At 42.6% G+C, this 19871-nt stretch overlaps 1 protein-coding gene across 8 annotated transcripts in view; it reads left to right on the forward strand.

Moving 5' to 3' along the window:
* The window catches only part of LOC112256916 (SAM and SH3 domain-containing protein 1), a 96162-nt gene that overhangs the window by 65702 nt on the left and 10589 nt on the right, over positions 1–19871 (forward strand). For 5 of the 8 annotated variants that reach the window (XM_024430487.2, XM_024430489.2, XM_024430491.2 and 2 more), the window contains exons 2-8: positions 12255–12389; positions 13761–13811; positions 14304–14359; positions 16003–16040; positions 16807–16896; positions 17242–17357; positions 18113–18214. In XM_024430487.2, the coding sequence (XP_024286255.1) occupies positions 12255–12389; positions 13761–13811; positions 14304–14359; positions 16003–16040; positions 16807–16896; positions 17242–17357; positions 18113–18214 (588 nt within the window). Of the gene's footprint in view, positions 1–12254; positions 12390–13760; positions 13812–14303; positions 14360–14705; positions 15917–16002; positions 16041–16806; positions 16897–17241; positions 17358–18112; positions 18215–19871 lie in introns of those variants that run through there. The other 3 variants (XM_024430490.2, XM_024430492.2, XM_024430494.2) reach the window with 3 other exon arrangements.

The following is a 19871-nucleotide window of genomic DNA, read 5'->3' on the forward strand; positions in this document are numbered from 1 at the left end:
GCACAACGGGAGAAAGCAGGAGCAGGTGAGTCCAGCAGGTGAGTCCAGTGTATTTACAGGGGTCGTGTTTTATATTGAAAGTCAAGTGTTTTTTTTTTTTGCTTCGGTAGAGTGATCAGGGACGTGCAACTGTAGTTTTCCTTCACAGCAAATACATAGTGCAACACACCTGGCAGAAAATACAGAGTGCAACACACCTGGCAGAAAATACAGAGTGCAACATACCTGGCAGAAAATACAGAGTGCAACACACCTGGCAGAAAATACAGAGTGCAACACACCTGGCAGAAAATACAGAGTGCAACACACCTGGCAGAAAATACAGAGTGCAACACACCTGGCAGAAAATACAGAGTGCAACACACCTGGCAGAAAATACAGAGTGCAACACACCTGGCAGAAAATAGCAACACACCTTCATTTTCACCTCAGATGACAACAAAGAAAATAGCTTCATTTTCATCAGATTTCGTTTTTTTTTTTTTTTTGTGTTTTTTTTTATTACGGTGCATGGCCATGTTTATCATTGGAAGATTGTAGCCAGCTACATTTCAATTTTTTTTGCTTAAAGTTAATCTTGCATTTTAACAAAGAATTAGGCTGGCTACACCGCGATAAGAAGCTACCCGTCAGTCAGAGCGCTGTCTGCTGTTAGAATGCCCCTTTGTGAATTCTCATCCGAGTGAAGAAGTACAACTGAAGCATAAAATTTGTCTGTTGCCGAGCAGAAATTACAATAAGCATTTTAGAGCTGTGTTTACAAAACAATATTTCTGAATTTTATATATTTTTCCTGTGTGAAAATCACAGAACGGGACCCCTAAGTTTAACTTGCTAGTGACAGTGCATTTGGAAAGTATTCAGACCCCTTGACTTTTTCCACATTGTTACCTTACAGCCTTATTCTAAAATTGATGCAAATTATATATATATTTTTATCCATCTACATACAATACCCCATAAAGACAAAGCAACATTTTTGCAGATGTATAAAAAAACTGAAATATCACATTCAGACCCTTTTGAAGCACCTTTGGCAGCAATTACAGTATTGTTTTCTTGGGTATGACGCTACAAGCTTGGCACACCTGTATTTGGGGAGTTTAACCCATTCTTCTCTGCAGATCATCTCATGCTCTTTTAGGTTTGATAGCGAGCATTGCTGCACAGCTATTTTCAAGTTTCTCTATAGATTTTCGATCGGGTTCAAGTCCCAGTCCTGGCTGGGACACTTAAGGACATTTAGAGGCTCCTGCGTTGTCTTGGCTGTGTGCTTAGGGTTCTTGTCCTGTTAGAAGGTGAACCTTCTCCCCCAGTCTGAGGTCCTGAGCGCTCTGGCGCAGGTTTTCATCAAGGATCTCTCTGTTCTGATTCTGCCACCACCATACTTCACCGTAGGGATGGTGCCAGGTTTCCTCCAGACATGAGGCTTGACATTCAGGTCAAAGAGTTCAATCTTGGTTTCATCAGACCAGAGAATCTTGTTTCTCATGGTCTGAGAGTCCTTTAGGTGCCTTTTGGCAAACTCCAAGCGGGCTGATGTGCCTTTTACTGAGGAGTGGCTTCTGTCTGGCCACTCTACCATAAAGGCCTGATTGGTGGAGCGCTGCAGAGATGGTTGTCCTTTTGCAATGTTCTCCCATCTCCACAGAGGAACTCTGGAGCTCTGTCAGAGTGACCATTAGGTTCTTCGTCACCTGACCAAGGCTCTTCTCCCCCGATTGCTCAGTTTGGCCGGGCGGCCAGCTCTAGGAAGAGTCTTGGTGGTTCCAAACTTCTTCCATTTAAGAATGATGGAGGCCACTGTGTTCTTGGGGATCTTCAATGCTGCAGACATTTTTTGGTACCCTTCCCCATATCTGTCTTGACACAATCCTGTCTCGGAGCTCTACAGACAACTCCTTCGACCTCATGGCTTGGTTTTTGCTCTGACATGCACTGTCAATTGTGTGCCTTTCCAAATCATGTTCAATCAATTGAATTTACCACAGGTGAACTCCAATCAAGTTGTAGAGACATCTCAAGGATGGTCAATGGAAACAGGATGAACCTGAGCTCATTTTCAAATCTCATAGCAAAGGGTCTGAATACTTATGTAAAGGTATTCATTTTTATTTTGAATACATTTGCAAACATGTCTAAAACTGTTTTCACTTTGTCATTATGGGGTATTGTGTGTAGATTGATGAGGAAAAACAATTTAATCAATTTTAGATAAGGCTGTAAATTAACAATGTGGAAATAGTCAAGGGGTCTGAATACTTTCCTGAATGCACTGCATCGAAGTGGCTGAATTAATAACTAGACGGGGCATCATATTGTTAGCTTTGCCGTGTCAAAGACAAAGCCCTTTCGATGAGCTCTTCGTACAGCTGCCACTGCGATCTTGACATTCAGTAGCTCCTACATATGGTTGTGGATGTAAATTCTATATAACTTGTGGAATTTTTGTTAGCATTCTGGTAATAGACACGCAATGGGCTTTTCTGTGGTTTTTGTGTACTTTTCTGCCCCCTTGTGTACCAAACCGGGTAATGGCATAAATCCAAGGATGAGAGGATGGTATGACAATATAAAAATGTGGATACCGCTCAAGCCTATATTTGACCGTTATATTCAATGCTTCATCTGAAGTGTGTGTGTTAGTGAGAGCATCCCCAGATGGCTCCAGCTCCACCATAAGCAGTCAGGTGAATTATCCACTGTAGCGTTGTTTCTGAAAGGAGCACCATAAGACAGATCTCTTATCACCAGACATACAGCGGCCTCAGGACACGAGACGAGGAAGATGTTTTGTCTCCAGATACCTTCCGGACCAATTGTCAACTGGTAATGTGACTGTCCTTTACTCCTCTGATCTGGTGAGACCTGTTACAGGGGACTGCCTCAGTTACTGCTTAGAGAGGGAGAGAAGCACTGATGCTATGGTTCAGTAGTTTCAATGGAGATTCCCCCTGTCAGGACGTGCACAGGGCATCTGCAACCCATCTGTTCCATTTGTCTGGGGGTCATACTGTAACAAAGGTGCCTGGTTGTGGCTTTCCCTCTACTCTGACTGACGAGCATCAGATGGTTGTATACAAAGTGAAGTATTAAGCAGGATCTTGGATGGGGAGTGTAACTCTGGCCATTACATTCACGAGCATAATAATGTAAGAAGGTATTTTTCATAGAAGTGAAGACATCAAGACAGCTGTTTTTCATAGCAGCTTACAATGACGTAGGACGTGTTGTGTTGAACATACCATGCAAAATAAGCGCTGGGAGGCATGAGATATCATGTGGTCACCCCACAATGGACTGTTTTATAAGAAGCACGCAGTGGCGATCTGTCTGTGGTCTGACAGTGCTATGCCTCTCAATTGACAACAGTCTAGATCATTTGTTCATTCATTTCTCAACTCGACGGGTGAAATGAAAAGGTCTGCGTCCCAAATTGCACCCTGTTCCCTATATATGGCACTACTGGTCAAAGGGCCCTGGTGAAAAGTAATACACTTCATAAGGAATGGGGTACCATTTGGGATGCATGCAGCCAAGCATCTAGATTTGACTGTTTCTGACCTCCGGAGCATCATGTAATTTAACCGAATGAATGATTATTTTTTTCTGGACACTTGAGCCAGTCAGTCACAGCATCATACCACGAGGGTTAGGGTTAGTATCATACCACAAGGAGGAGACCAATGAGCCTTCAGTTACTGGTCACAGCATCATACCACGAGGGTTAGGGTTAGTATCATACCACAAGGAGGAGACCAATGAGCCTTCAGTTACTGGTCACAGCATCATACCACGAGGGTTAGGGTTAGTATCATACCACAAGGAAGGAGACCAATGAGCCTTCAGTTACTGGTCACAACTCAAGATTGTTTGGAGAAAAGACACTAGAATACATACCCTTTTAAAATTCATTATAACATAATGTGTTCAACATTTCTGATTTAGTTTAGAGAGATAAGGTTAGGCAGAGTACAGACATTTTAAATCCACTCAAAGGACTAGTGTGAGGGATGCATACTCTTTTTAAATGATTCATAATAACAGATGTAATATTTTCAGCTTTAGTTATGTTGTCTGCATGCTTTGTGGTTGTAGGTTTGGGGTAAAGAGGCAGTTGGAGTATAGCATGTATGGGAGATTTACACTACCGGTCAAAGTTTTAGAACATCTACTCATTCAAAGGTTTTATTTTATTTGTACTATTTTCTACATTGTAGAATAATAGTGAAGACATTAAAACTATGAAATAACACATATGGAATCATGTAGTAACCAAAAAAGTTAAAAGAATCAATATATTTTATATTTGAGATTCTTCAAATAGCCAAACTTTGCCTTGATGACAGCTCTGCACCCTCTGGGCATTCTCTCAACCAGCTTCACCTGGAATGCTTTTCCAACAGTTTTGGATTCCCACACGCTGAGCACCTGTTGCCTGCTTTTCCTTCACTCTGCGGTCTGACTCATCCCAAACCATCTCAATTTGGCTGAGGTCTGGGATTGTGGAGGGCAGGTCATCTGATGCAGCACTCCATCGCTCTCCTTCTTGGTAAAATAGCCCTTACACAGCCTGGAGGTGTATTGGGTCATTGTCGTGTTGAAAAACAAATGATAGTCTCACTAAATCCAATCCAGATGGGATGGTGTATCGCTGCAGAATGCTGTGGTAGCCATGCCGGTTAAGTGTGCCTTGAATTCTAAATAAATCAGACATTGTCACCAGTAAAGCAACCCCACACCATAACACCTCCTCCTCCATGTATTACGGTGGGAAATACACATGCAGAGATCATCCATTCACCCACACCGCGTCTCACAAAGACACGGCGGTTGGAACCAAAAATCTCCAATTTGGACTCCAGACCAAAGGACAAATTTCCACCGGTCTAATGTCTATTGCTCATGTTTGTTGGCTCAAGCAAGTCTCTTCTTATTATTGGTGGTCTTTAGTAGTGGTTTCTTTGCAGCAATTTGACCATGAAGGCATGATTCACACAGACTCTTCTGAACAGTTGATGTTGAGATGTGTCTGTTGGACTCTGAAGCATTTATTTGGGCTGCAATTTATGAGGCTGGTAACTCTAATGAACTCGTCCTCTGCAGCAGAGGTAACTCTGGGTCTTCCATTCCTATGGCGGTCTTCGTGAGAGCCAGTTTCATCGTAATGCTTGTTTTTGCGACTGCACTTGAAGAAACGTTCAACGTTCTTGAAATTTTCCGTGTTGACTGACCTTCATGTCTGAAAGCAATGGACTGTTTCTCTTTGCTCATTTGGGCTGTTCTTGCCATATTCTACAGTCGTGGCCAAAAGTTTTGAGAATGACACAAATATTAATTTTCACAAAGTCTGCTGCCTCAGTTTGTATTAGAGGTCGACTGATTAATCGGAATGGCCGATTTTAATTAGGGCCGATTTCAAGTTTTCATAACAATCGGAAATCTGTATTTTTGGGCGCCGATTAGACAAAAATATATATTTGTATTTTTTATACCTTTATTTAACTAGGCAAGTCAGTTAAGAACACATTCTTATTTTCAATGACGGCCTAGGAACGGTGGGTTAATTGCCTTGTTCAGGGGCAGAACGACAGATTTTCACCTTGTCAGCTCAGGGGATCCAATCTTGCAACCCTACAGTTAACTTGTCCAACTCAATAACAACCTGCCTCTCTCTCATTGCACTCCACAAGGAGACTGCCTGTTACGCGAATGCAGTAAGCCAAGGTAAGTTGCTAGCTAGCATTAAACTTATCTTATAAAAAACAAACAATCAATCATAATCACTAGTTAACTACACATGGTTGATGATATTACTAGATATTATCTAGCTTGTCCTGCATTGCATATAATCTGACTGAGCATACAAGCACACAAGTATCTAACTGAGCAGTGGTAGGCAGAAGCAGGCGTGTAAACATTCATTCAAACAGCACTTTGTTGCGTTTTGCCAGCAGCTCTTCGTTGTGCATCAAGCATTGCGCTGTTTATGACTTCAAGCCTATCAACTCCCGAGATGAGGCTAGTGTAACCGAAGTGAAATGGCTAGCTAGTTAGCGCGCGCTAACTAGAGAGACAGAAGCTATACTGTTTCACTGGCAATACTAAAGTGCCTATAAGAACATCCAATAGTCAAAGGTTAATGAAATACAAATGGTATAGAGGGAAATAGTCCTAGAATTCCTAGAATAACTACAACCTAAAACTTCTTACCTGGGAATATCGAAGACTCATGTTAAAAGGAACCACCAGCTTTCATATGTTCTCATGTTCTGAGCAAGGAACTGAAACGTTAGCTTTCTTACATAGCACATATTGCACTTTTACTTTCTTCTCCAACACTTTGTTTTTGCATTATTTAAACCAAATTGAACATTTCATTATTTACTTGAGGCTAAATTGATTTTATTGATGTATTATATTAAGTTAATATAAGTGTTCATTCAGCATTGTTGTAATTGTCATTATTACAAATAAAAAAAATATTTAAAAGAAATCAGCCGATTTGATCGGTATCGGCTTTTTTGTTCCTCCAACAATCGGTAACGGCGTTGAAAAATCATAATCGGTCGACCTCTAGTTTGTATGATGGCAATTTGCATATAATCCAGAATGTGAGAGTGATCAGATGAATTGCAAAGTACCTCTTTGCCATGCAAATTAACTGAATCCCCCAAAAACATTTCCACTGCATTTCAGCCCTGCCACAAAAGGACCAGCTGACATTATGTCAGTGAATCTCTCGTTAACATAGGTGTGAGTGTTGACGAGGACAAGGCTGGAGATCACTCTGTCATGCTGATTGAGTTCAAATAACAGACTGGAAGCTTCAAAAGGAGGGTGGTGCTTGGAATCATTGTTCTTCCTCTGTCAACCATGATTTCCTGCAAGGAAACACGTGCCGTCATCATTGCTTTGTACAAAAAGGGCTTCACAGGCAAGGATATTGCTGCCAGTAAGATTGCACCTAAATCAACCATTTATCGGATCATCAAGAACTTCAAGGAGAGCGGTTCAATTGTTGTGAAGAAGGCTTCAGGGCACCCAAGAAAGTCCAGCAAGCGCCAGGACGTCTCCTAAAGTTGATTCAGCTGCGGGATCGGGGCACCACCAGTACAGATCTTGCTCAGGAATGGTAGCAGGCAGGTGTGAGTGCATCTGCATGCACAGTGAGGCGAAGACTTTGAGGATGGCCTGGTGTCAAGAAGGGCAGCAAAGAAGCTACTTCTCTCCAGGAAAAACATCAGGGACAGACTGATATTCTGCAAAAGGTACAGGGATTGGACTGTGGTAAATTCCTTTTCTCTGAATCCCCTTTCCGATTGTTTGGGGCATCTGGGGAAAAAGCTTGTCCGGAGAAGACAATGTGAGCACTACCATCAGTCCTGTGTCATGCCAACAGTAAAGCATCCTGAGACCATTCATGTGTGGGGTTGCTTCTCAGCCAAGGGAGTGGGCTCACTCACAATTTTGACTAAGAACACAGCCATAAATAAAGAATGGTACCAACACATCCTCCAAGAGCAATTTCTCCCACCATCCAGGAACAGTTTGATGACAAACAATGCCTTTTCCAGCATGATGGAGCACCTTGCCATAAGGCAAAAGTGATAACTTAGTGGCTCGGGGAACAAACATTGATATTTTGGGTCCATGGCCAGGAAACTCCCCAGACCTTAATCCCATTGAGAACTTGTGGTCAATCCTCAAGCGGTGGGTGGACAAACAAAAACCCACAAATTCTGACAAACTCCAAGCATTGATTATGCAAGAATGGGCTGCCATCAGTCAGGATGTGGCCCAGAAGTTAATTGACAGCATGCCAGGGCGGATTGCAGAGGTCTTGAAAAAGAAGGGTCAACACTGCAAATATTGACTCTTTGCATCAACTTCATGTAATTGGCAATAAAAGCCTTTGACACTTATGAAATGCTCATAATTATACTTCAGTATTCCATAGTAACATCTGACAAAAATATCTAAAGACACTGAGGCAGCAGACTTTAATATTTGAAAATGTAATATTTGTGTAATTCTCAACTTTTTGCCACGACTGTAGACTTGATATTTTACCAAATAGGGCTATCTTCTGGCTATGGCTGTTGTTTTATTGGCTCTTAAAACTTCTTATGGCAGGGGGCAGTATTGAGTAGCTTGGATGAATAAGGTGCCCAGAGTAAACTGCCTGCTCCTCAGTCCCAGTTGCTAATATATGCATATTATTTGGATAGAAAACACTGAAGTTTCTAAAACTCTTTGAATGATGTCTGTGGAGTATAACAGAACTCATATGGGAGGCAAATACCTGAGAAAAAGTGGGAAATCTGAGGTTGGTTGATTTTTCAACTCATTCCCTATTGAAGATACAGTGGGATATTGGTCCTCCTAAGGCTTCCACTAGATTTTTTGAGGCTTCTACTGCAAAGGAGGGGCTCATAAGGGCTCTTTGAGGCAGTGGTCTGGCAGAGTGCCACGAGCTGGTCACGCGCATTCACATGAGAGGTAGCTCGCGCTCCATTGCTTTTCTACAGACAAAGGAATTCTCCGATTGGAACATTATTGAAGTGTTATGTTAAACATCCTAAAGATTGATTCTACACATCGTTTAACATGTTGCTACGGACTGTAACGGAACTTTTTGACATTTCGTCTGCTCCTAGTGAATGCGCTTCGTGACTTTGGATTTGTTTACAAAACGCGCTAACAAACGTAGCTATTTGGACATAAATGATGGACATTATCGAACAAATCAAACATTTATTGTGGAACTGGGATTCCTGGGAGTGCATTCTGATGATCATCAAAAGTGAGTGAATATTTATAATGTTATTTCTGACTTCTGTTGACTGCACCATATGGCGGACATCTTTTTGGCTTGTTGGGTCTCTGAGTGCAGTACTCAGATTATTGCATGGTTTGCTTTTTCTGTAAATCTTTTTTTGAAATCTGACACACTTCTCCTTAATGCAACCGCTCTATCTAAAGTTCCATGCATATCACTTTATAATGAGTGTCTGTAAATTGATGTGGCTCTCTGCAAAATCACTGGATGTTTTGGAACTACTGAACATAACGCGGCAATGTATACTGAGAATTTTTGATATAAATATGAACTTTATCGAACAAAACATACATGTATTGTGTAACATGAAGTCCTATGAGTGTCATCTGATGAAGATCATCAACGGTTAGTGATAGAATTAATCTCTTTCTGATTTTTGTGACTCCACTCTTTGGCTGGAAAAATGGCTGTGTTTTTCTGTGACTTGGCTCTGACCTAACAATCGTTTGTGGTGCTTTCGCTGTAAAGCCTATTTGAAATCGGACACTGTGGTGGGATTAACAACGAGATTACCTTTTAAAAATGATATAAGATACTTGTATGCTTGAGGAATTGTAATTATGAGATTTCTGTTTTGAATTTGGCGCCCTGCACTTTCACTGACTGTTGTCATATCGATCCCGTTAACGCGATCTCAGCCCTAAGAAGTTTTTAACCAACTGTGCTATTTTGTTAGTTTTTTTGCATCGTAGCATTTCACTGTAAGGTCTGCCCCTGTTGTATTCGGCGCATGTGACAAATAAAAATAAATATTCTGTTCTGGCTGATGACATTAACAGCCCCATTTAGATGTTACATGTCATGTAATGTAAGACTTTGTGATACTAAAGAGGACATATTGTACATACAGTACAGTTAGGAACTTCCGCTAACTGCATGAAATATTACTTTGAAGTCTAACATTAAACTATAGTACTACATTATCCTTTTAAATTAAAAAAAGATATATACTGAACAAAAATATTAATGCAACATGTAGAGTGTTGGTCCCATGTTTCATGAGCTGAAATGAAAGATCCCTTAAGTGTTCCATATTCACAAAAAGCTTCATTCTCTCCGATTTGATGCACAAATTTGTTTACATCCCTGTTAATGAGCATTTCTCCTTTGCAAAGATAATCCATCCACCTGACAGGTGTGGCATATCAAGAAGCTGATAAAACTACATGATCATTACACAAGTGCACCTTGTGCTGGGGACAATAAAAGGCCACTCCTAAAATGTATGGTCTTCTCACAAAACACAATGCCACAAATGTGAAGTTTTGAGGGAGCATGCAATTGGCATGCTGACTGACTGCAGGAATGTCCACCAGAGCTGTTGTCAGAGAATTTAATGTTGATTTCTCTACCATAAGTCGACTCAAATGTCGTTTTAGAAAATGTGTTTGTACATCAAAAAGTCCTCTATCGGACTTGTTTTACTGTGGATATAGATACTTTCGTACCTGTTTCATCCAGCATCTGCACAAGGTCCTTAGCTGTTGTTCTGGGATTGATTTGCACTTTTCGCACCAAGGTACGTTCATCTCCAGGAGACAGAACGCGTCTCCTTCCTGAGCAGTATGATGGCTGCGTGGTCCCATGGTGTTTATACTTGCGTACTATTGTTTGTACAGATGAACGTGGTACCTTCAGACGGTTGGAAATTGCTCCCAAGGATGAACCAGACTTGTGGAGGTCTACAATTCTTTTTCTGAGGTCTTGGCTGATTTCTTTAGATTTTCCCATGATGTCAAGCAAAGAGGCACTGAGTTTGAAGGTAGGCCTTGAAATACATCCACAGGTACACCTCCAATTTAGTCAAATGATGTCAATTAGCCTATCAGAAGCTTCTAAAGCCATGACATTATTTTCTGGAATTTTCCAAGCTGTTTAAATGCACAGTCATCTTAGTGTATGTAAACTTCTGATCCACTGGAATTGTAATACAGTGAATTATGTGAAATAATTATAATACAGTGAATTAAGTGAATAATCTGTCTGTAAACATTTGTTGGAAAAATGACTTGTCATGCACAAAGTAGATGTCCTAAATGACTTGCCAAAACTACAGTTTGTTAACAAGACATGCGTGGAGCGGTTGAAAAACGAGTTTTAATGACTACACCCTAAGTGTATGTAAACTTCTGACTTCAACTGTAACAGCAGCTGCTTGTCAGCTTTGCATTCCTCAGAATTTTTGCAGAGCTGGGGACCATGTTTAATCACTGTTTTTCTTCCAAAGAGAAAATAATGATATGAAATATTGAAGAATGTCTGAGTCAGTGACATTAAACACCAGGGATGCATCTCAAATGGTACCCTATTTCACTATATAGGGTACACCTTTTGATCAGAACCCTATAGGCCCTGGTCAAAAGTAGTGCACTATAAAGGGAATAAGGTGTAATTTGGGATACACCCTGGTGTTTAATTTCACTGACTCAGACATTCTTCTTCAGCACAAACTGCTTATCAGTGAGAAGCTCAAGGTTACAGCTGATCTGGCCAATGTTTCATATAATTATTTTCTCTTTGGAAGAAAAACAGTGACTAAGCATGTTCTCCAGGCAGCTCTGCGAAAACTCATGAGTATCCCCATAACAGTACTGATATGGGGATATCAACATGTGATATCACCTAGTCCCTGTCATGTAAACACAAAGGAAGAGTACAATGTCATATCAGATTACAGAGAGGAACAGGGTTGTAGAGTAAATGGTATCAGCCTGGCTCTGTAGGACAGGACAGATATCACTATATTATTTATTTTGTATTTCCAGTTTGGGAGAGGAAAATCACCAGCAATACTTTGAAGACATTTGCAGGAGATGAGTCTGCAAAAGTCCTGAACCTTTTCCTATCTTTTTAATTTTCTTCAGCCCACACAACAAAGGGCACTAAAGAACACAATAGTAGGATGCCTCTGCAGTGTTCTGGAGATCCTGGGTTTCAATTGAGGAAAAGCCATCTCACTAGTATTTCTGGTTATTTCTGGTACAATGAGCTGTGTACTTGTACCAAAACTTCTCAAGTTGATACTGTTGACAGTGGTCAGGTCAAAGACTACTGTACATACGATGCTTCTGGGGTCACTCCTGAGAAGGTCTGGAGAGTGTGTAGGCATTGTATTACTGGTGGAGAGGGAGAGCCAGTAGCTCAGACACACACACACACTAGTCTTTCTGGCCCCTGGTCTCCCACAGTCCCCCGGTTCTCTACCACGGCACTTTACGACATCTGATGTTGATGTCGTAAAACAATGGTCAGTGTACTTGTCTACTGTTTTCCTGTTGTACTATGCACCGGATGCGGGTCTGTGATGTGATAGCGTGTGCCAGCCCTCTATTGCTCTGTGATATGTTGATCCTTACTATGTGATGAGGTAGGTCTTCATCTCTGTTCATACAGACCATGTCTTCTCCTCTAGGATGGCTCATTGGGAACATTTGAGGACTTGGCTCAGGAGTACTCTGACTATTACAGTGCCTCTCTCAGTGATGTCCAAGACAGAATGGAGGAGATTAGGAAACGTAAGGTTGTACAAGATGCACAATCAGCGATGGTAAATAATATTCTACTTATTAGGTTTAACGGTTGCAATTTTACAATCAGATGTTGTCCATCATTATTTAACATCAGTACAGTGTGACGTTGTCCTTCATCAGTAACAGTGTGACGTTGTCCTTCATCAGTACAGTGTGACGTTGTCCTTCATCATTAATTAACATCAGTACAGTGTGACGTTGTCCTTCATCATTAATTAACATCAGTACAGTGTGACGTTGTCCTTCATCATTAATTAACATCAGTACAATGTGATGTTGTCCTTCATCATTATTTAACATCAGTACAGTTTGATGTTGTCCTTCATCAGTAACAGTGTGACGTTGTCCTTCATCACTATTTAACATCAGTAACAGGGTGACGTTGTCCTTCATCAGTAACAGTGTGACGTTGTCCTTCATCAGTAACAGTGACGTGTCCTTCATCGTAACAGTGTCCTTCATCAGTAACAGTGTGACGTTGTCCTTCATCAGTAACAGTGTGACGTTGTCCTTCATCAGTAACAGTGTGACGTTGTCCTTCATCATTAATTAACATCAGTAACAGTGTGACGTTGTCCTTCATCATTAATTAACATCAGTACAATGTGATGTTGTTCTTCATCATTATTTAACATCAGTACAGTTTGATGTTGTCCTTCATCAGTAACAGTGTGACGTTGTCCTTCATCACTATTTAACATCAGTAACAGTGTGACGTTGTCCTTCATCAGTAACAGTGTGACGTTGTCCTTCATCAGTAACAGTGTGACGTTGTCCTTCATCAGTAACAGTGTGACGTTGTCCTTCATCAGTAACAGTGTGACGTTGTCCTTCATCAGTAACAGTGTGACGTTGTCCTTCATCAGTAACAGTGTGACGTTGTCCTTTTAACATCAGTAACAGTGTGACGCGTTGTCTTTAACATCAGTAACAGTGTGACGTTGTCTTTAACATCAGTAACAGTGTGACGCTGTCCTTCATCAGTAACAGTGTGACGCTGTCCTTCATCAGTAACAGTGTGACGCTGTCCTTCATCAGTAACAGTGTGACGCTGTCCTTCATCAGTAACAGTGTGACGCTGTCCTTCATCAGTAACAGTGTGACGCTGTCCTTCATCAGTAACAGTGTGACGCTGTCCTTCATCAGTAACAGTGTGACGCTGTCCTTCATCAGTAACAGTGTGACGCTGTCCTTCATCAGTAACAGTGTGACGCTGTCCTTCATCAGTAACAGTGTGACGCTGTCCTTCATCAGTAACAGTGTGACGTTGTCCTTCATCAGTAACAGTGTGACGCTGTCCTTCATCACTATTTAACATCAGTACAGTGTGATGGTTCTGGATATAGTTATATTTCTTAATGCTTCACTTGTGCCTTCTGGGCTTTCAGGAAAAGGTGGACTTAGTCCCGACATCACTGCACCTTCGCTCTCAGATCCAGGTGAGTGAATGTACGCCCCTCCCCTATTGTATGTTTACTCTCTGGGAGGACTGATTCCCCCAGCTCAGATCCAGGTGAGTGGATGTTCCCGCACACAGACGTACGCCCCTCCCCTATTGTATGTTTACTCTCTGGGAGGACTGATTCCCTCTGCATCACAGACATCATAGAGCAGCTGTGAGTCAGAACACTGCTCTGTTATTGGGGTCTCAAGGAGAGCTGTTTTAATGCTACAAAGTCACGTTTCACTGTCTATAGTGGAGACTGTGGCCTTGTGATTTTGTAATACATGGTGTTATAATGTGTGTCCTGGAAAAATGGTTTGAAAAAATTTGACTGAGGAATGTCTACTGTAGCCTTTTGTGGTCAATGAGATGCACATTAGGAGTTCCAAACCAACTTGCCTGTCTGTGCGCTAGAATGTAGTTCTCCAAGTGTGTTTGTCAGATTCCATTGCCTGCCTGTCTGATTCCAGTGTTCTGTTCTCTACAGGAGTCGCTAGGGCTGAGTTGCAGTAACGCAGCGTCCACTCCCGAGACTGAGAGAAGGTAAGACCATAGAGATGCTGTATATAACACTTAAACTGTTGTTATTCTAGATCTGTCACCGGCATCATCTCCCCTTTTTGTGGAGTGTATTGTGGACTATATTGTAATGTGATGTTCTTATATGTAGTTCAATTGGTGGAAGTAGGACAGTCATAGCAGTTCCATACATTGTTTTCCTGTCCTAGTGAAAGTTATCTTATTATAAACAGGGTGGTTTGAGCCCTGAATGCTGATTGGGTATGACAAAACAATAAAACATTTATTACGTGGGTAAGCAGTTTATAATAGCAATAAGGCACCTCGGGGGTTTGTGGTATATTGCCAATATACAACGGCTAAGCACTGTATCCAGGCACTCTGCGTTGTGTCGTGCCTAAGAACAACCCTTAGCCGTGGTATACTGGCCATTTACCACACACCCTCGTGCCTTATTGCGTAACTATAAATTGTTGAACTCCTGGGGTTAGGTAGGACAGTGAGTGGGACAGTCATAGCACTTCCATACATCTTCTTCAAGTGTGCGTGTCAAATGGCACCCTATTAAATAGCACCCTATTCCCTATTTAGTGCACTACTTTTGACCAGGTACACTTCGTCTACTAGTCTACCAATGGAATACTTCGTCTACTAGTCTACCAATGGAACACTTCGTCTACTAGTCTACCAACGGAACACGTCCTCTACTAGTAAACCAATTTAACACTTCCTCTCCTTCCCCCTATTGTGAGTTTGGAAGGATGAATGGTCATATTGTAAACAAAGGAGAATAAGGGAGGAATCTTGGTCATGAGTAAACATGGTACTATTCACTTAGTCAGCGGGGTGTCGGCACCACAAGATTTAGGTTTGTTTACACCTTAGCTTTGTCATTGTCCAGTCTAAAACAATGGGAGGAGTAGGACCTCCTGTTAGTGTGCTCTAAAAATCAAGCCCAAGTCACCTCAGTCACATGACTTCATACAATATGCTGGTCTTGGGTAGCCACCTCTGAGAGTTGGTTCCTTTCAGAAGAACACAAGCCTCGATTACAACCTTTCCGTCAGCATGGTTAGTAGTAGAATACTGGGCTGGCAGTGACTAGGCAGGGTGCCCCCTTGTGGCCACGTGTAGAAATGTGTCAGTGGGGGATGATAGTCGCTAGCATCAGCAACAACTATCAGCTGATGTCAGAGGAGAGAGACAAGGGAAAATGAGAGGGAGTGGGGAGAGAAACAAAGGCCACGTGAGGAGCGACGATGTTGCAGTGAGTGCAGTCAGGGTGTGAAAAGCCCCTATTGTTGTTAAGATAGCCACTGTGGTCTGACCTCTGTCCAGCAGCATGTTTTACCATCTGGACTGACTGACTACTGGGAACGGTCCCCACTAACACTATACTGGCCTGGTGGTAAGGGGGACAGTGCACGTTTGGTTTGTTGGGGACCGTGCATGTTTGTGAGGGGGACAGTACACGTCAGTAATTCTTGGAGAGAGAACTCAGGGTGGATAAAGTGGTATTTTGTCAAAGATGGTACAGTAGGATAGCAGCAGTACAATGAAGAGAATTGCATCAGAAAACAGGTGAGATTTGTCTGTTGTCTTACCAGACTCTGCATCTTCTATTTCTTGGGTTGTTTTTTTGTTTTTGATTCTTGGTTGATTTGTAGGTTGGCCATGCATAAATCATCTGATGATGGATCAGGGGGTAAGTAAAAAATAAAATAATCATCAGTTCTGTAATTTGATTGGTCTAAATATTACGAGGTATAGTGTCACATCTATACACTGAACAAAAATATAATCCATCGACCTGACAGGTGTGGCATATCCAAGAAGCTGATTAAACAGCATGATCATTACACAGGTGCACCTTGTGCTGGGGACAATAAAAGGCCACTCTAAAATGTGCGATTGTGTCACAACACAATGCCACAGGTTTTGAGGGAGCGTGCAATTATCATGCTGACTGCAGGAATACATGTGGTCTGCGGTCGTTTTAGATAATTTGGCAGTACGTCCAACCGACAAAGCTGTTGCCAGATAATTTTATGTTAATTTCTCTACTATAAGCCACCACAACGTCGTTTTAGAGACTTTGGCAGTAGGTCCAACCGGCCTCACAACCGCAGACCACGTGTATCCACGCCAGCCCAGGAACCTCCATCTGGCTTCGTAACCTGCGGGATTGTCTCACACCAGCCACCCGGACAGCTGATGAAACTGAGGAGTATTTCTGTCTATAATAAAGCCCTTTTGTGGGGGAAAACTCATACTGATTGGCTGGGCCTGGCTCGGAAATGTATGTGTAACTACATACACAGTAACGGTTGTTATTGTGTTATTACAAATTAACTAGTACCTCATTTGAAGATTTGAATTTAGCCAGTTTTGTTCTTATCACAATTGAGTTACAATTTGATGTTATATTGGATGTCATGTTTCATTCAGCCCTACTGTATGTGCTTGTTTAGGAAAATGGGATGAAAAGAGACATAAAAACAAGTCTTTCTGGCAGAATTTTCGGAAGTCGCAGAAAGGTGTCATGCGTCAGAACTCAAAAGGTATGTTTTTGTTTTGTAAATATTCTCTCTCTACCCAACATATTTCTGATCGCACAAATCAGGAAAGCATCTGAAATCCCAGTCCCACTCTACTGAAACTGTGTCCTAGTCACACAGCATCTGAAATCCCAGTCCCACTCCACTGAAACAGTCTTAGTCTCAATGTATCTTTAGTATTTTCCATGTGCTCATTCAAAGGAAGACGGATAGAACGATAATGTATAGACGAGAGGTGGAAGTGGGATTCGATCCCACACAGGCATGATGCCCTGTGTGGGCATCAGCTTTCTATCTTATCTGTCCCGCTATCTAACCCTCCGCTGCTATGATACTGCTGTTCCCCAGGCGGCGAGGACATAGGCTTTGTGGCCAGTGACATCACTATGAGTGATGAAGAGCGTATCCAGCTGATGATGATGGTGAAAGAGAAGATGATCAGCGTGGAGGAGGCCCTCGCAAGGGTATGTCACTTCCTGTCTTCCTACAGTTTGTGTTTTCTTCCACATACTCGGTCCCACTTCAAACAAAGTACAACTTATAAAGGCGTCATTGGAGCATATAAAAAGGCGTCATTGGAGCATCCAAAAAGGCGTCATTGGAGCATCCAAAAAGGCGTCATTGGAGCATCCAAAAGGCGTCATTGGAGCATCCAAAAAGGCGTCATTGGAGCATCCAAAAGGCGTCATTGGAGCATCCAAAAGGCGTCATTGGAGCATCCAAAAGGCGTCATTGGAGCATCCAAAAAGGCGTCATTGGAGCATCCAAAAAGGCGTCATTGGAGCATCCATATAAAGGCGTCATTGGAGCATCCATATAAAGGCGTCATTGGAGCATCCATATAAAGGCGTCATGGAACATCCATCACGGTGTCACAAATCATTGATAACCGTATGTCATACTCTATACTATATAGCAGGGGTTCTCAAAGTAGTACTGCAGGGGGTTAAACGAGGTAGTGGGAGTGGGGAGAGAAACAAAGGCCACGAGGCCTTAAACGAGGTACTGCAGGGGGTTAAACGAGGTACAGCAGGGGTTTAAATGAGGTACCGCGCCCCCCAAAAAATATAACTCTCCCCTTTCTCCTTTCCTCTTCTTTCTCTTCCTCTCTCCTCCTCTCTCCTTTCCTTTCCTCCTCTCTCCTTTCCTCCTCTCTCCTTTCCTCCTCTCTCCTTTCCTCTCCCCTCTCCTGCTCTCTCCTTTCCTCTCCTCCTCACAGCTGAAGGAGTTTGAGACCCAGAGCAGACAGACCTGCAGCACTGATCTTACAGAATGGTCTGATGCTCCCAGTCCGACCTTGAATGAGTCCTCCACCAGCAATGTAAGTGTTGATACAAGTGTCGCTCTCTATTCTTTGGTTTATGATATGTATAGTATGAGAATCTCCGTCCTCCGTCCCTCCCTCTCACCCTCCGTCCCTCCCTCTCACCCCCCGCCCACCCTCCTTCCCTCTCACCCTCCGTCCCTCCCTCTCACCCCCCACCCACCCTCCCTCCCTCTCACCCTCCCACCCCTCCCCCCCTCGCTCCCTCCCTCTCACCCTCCTTCCCTCCCTCTCACCCTCCTTCTCCCCTCTCTCACCCGCCTTCTCCCCTCTCTCCCTCTCACTCTCTCCATGAACCGGGCCCCTGTAACCTACTCCCCCTCTCCAGACCCTCTCCCAACAGGCATGCCATCCAGGCAGACCGCTATTCATCCCAGTCAAAGCGCCTGCTAACCCCTATTGTGCTGCATTATGCCGGCCACAGCTCTTTTCTGCATGGTTGCGATTAGGGGGTTGCAGTGATTAGGGGGTTCCGGTCCAGCCAACATATTTCAGATGTAGTCTGGATGGCCTCATTCGGTTTCTCTCTCATCATTTCTCCAGTCGTTCTATCCATCCTCCCACTGTTACCCTTCTTTTTGACCACATGCTCTCCAAAAAACAGTGTTTAGGAGCTATGAATTGATATTTTGAAATTGATGCAGATGTTCCTGACGGCATCAGTTATTTTCCTGCTAGTTCTTGGCTCCGTGTATCTGCGGCTTCTAACGTCAACATAATCTTCCAGTGATTACTTAAGACTATATTGTGCGCAATTCCCTTTCTTTGCACACACTCAAGAACAACAGCACTACACAACTATAGTGCTGTAAATAATTACTCTCATAATCATTAGAATCTTAACTCTCGTTTCTTTTTACCAAGACGAAACCTGCATGCTCAAGACGTTGCTGTACCTCTTATGCAGAATAGGCATCATATTTAATGGTTCAAGATGCTATGCATACTATGATGTAGCCAGTATAAAACCAGTGAATGAGGTGGACATTAAGTGCTCACAGCTCACCAAGACCCAGAGTCTCGCTCTGCTGTGACAAGATTACAAGATGAGTGCTCGTGGTCAGATGTCTGCTTGGCTATATTTTAAGAAATCATAGCTATGGTTTCTATTTCTCCTCTGGTTCACTATTGTAGCTTTCACATATGGTTTATTTCTCAATAACTATGGCTAGCTTTAGCTTTTACATATGGTTTATTTCTCTGTAACTATGGCTAGCTTTAGCACATGTCATCATGAGCATGTAAAAAGACAGATGTGGAAAAGCTTCTGATCTTATAGCTGTGGTGTAGTACATAAACTGTTGATCCACTGTGAGCAAATGTGTTTTTTTCTGACCAATGCTACAGACCCTAAATATGAGACCAAATAAGTTCTGTCTGCTGTGGCCTACTCTGACATCTATTCATTTAATGGGAAATTCCAGTTTGCAAACCTTTCGTTTTCTGGCGCACAACTGTTAGTCAGTGCCTGACCCGTGCCTTTACATCGACTGACCCGTGCCTGAACCGTGCCTTTACATCGACTGACCCGTGCCTTTACATCGACTGACCCGTGCCTTTACATCGACTGACCCGTGCCTTTACATCGACTGACCCGTACCTGACCAGTGCCTTTACATCGACTGACCCGTGCCTGACCCGTGCCTTTACATCA

Source organism: Oncorhynchus tshawytscha, linkage group LG08, assembly GCF_018296145.1.
Source record: "Oncorhynchus tshawytscha isolate Ot180627B linkage group LG08, Otsh_v2.0, whole genome shotgun sequence".
Taxonomy (NCBI): Eukaryota; Metazoa; Chordata; class Actinopteri; order Salmoniformes; family Salmonidae; genus Oncorhynchus; species Oncorhynchus tshawytscha.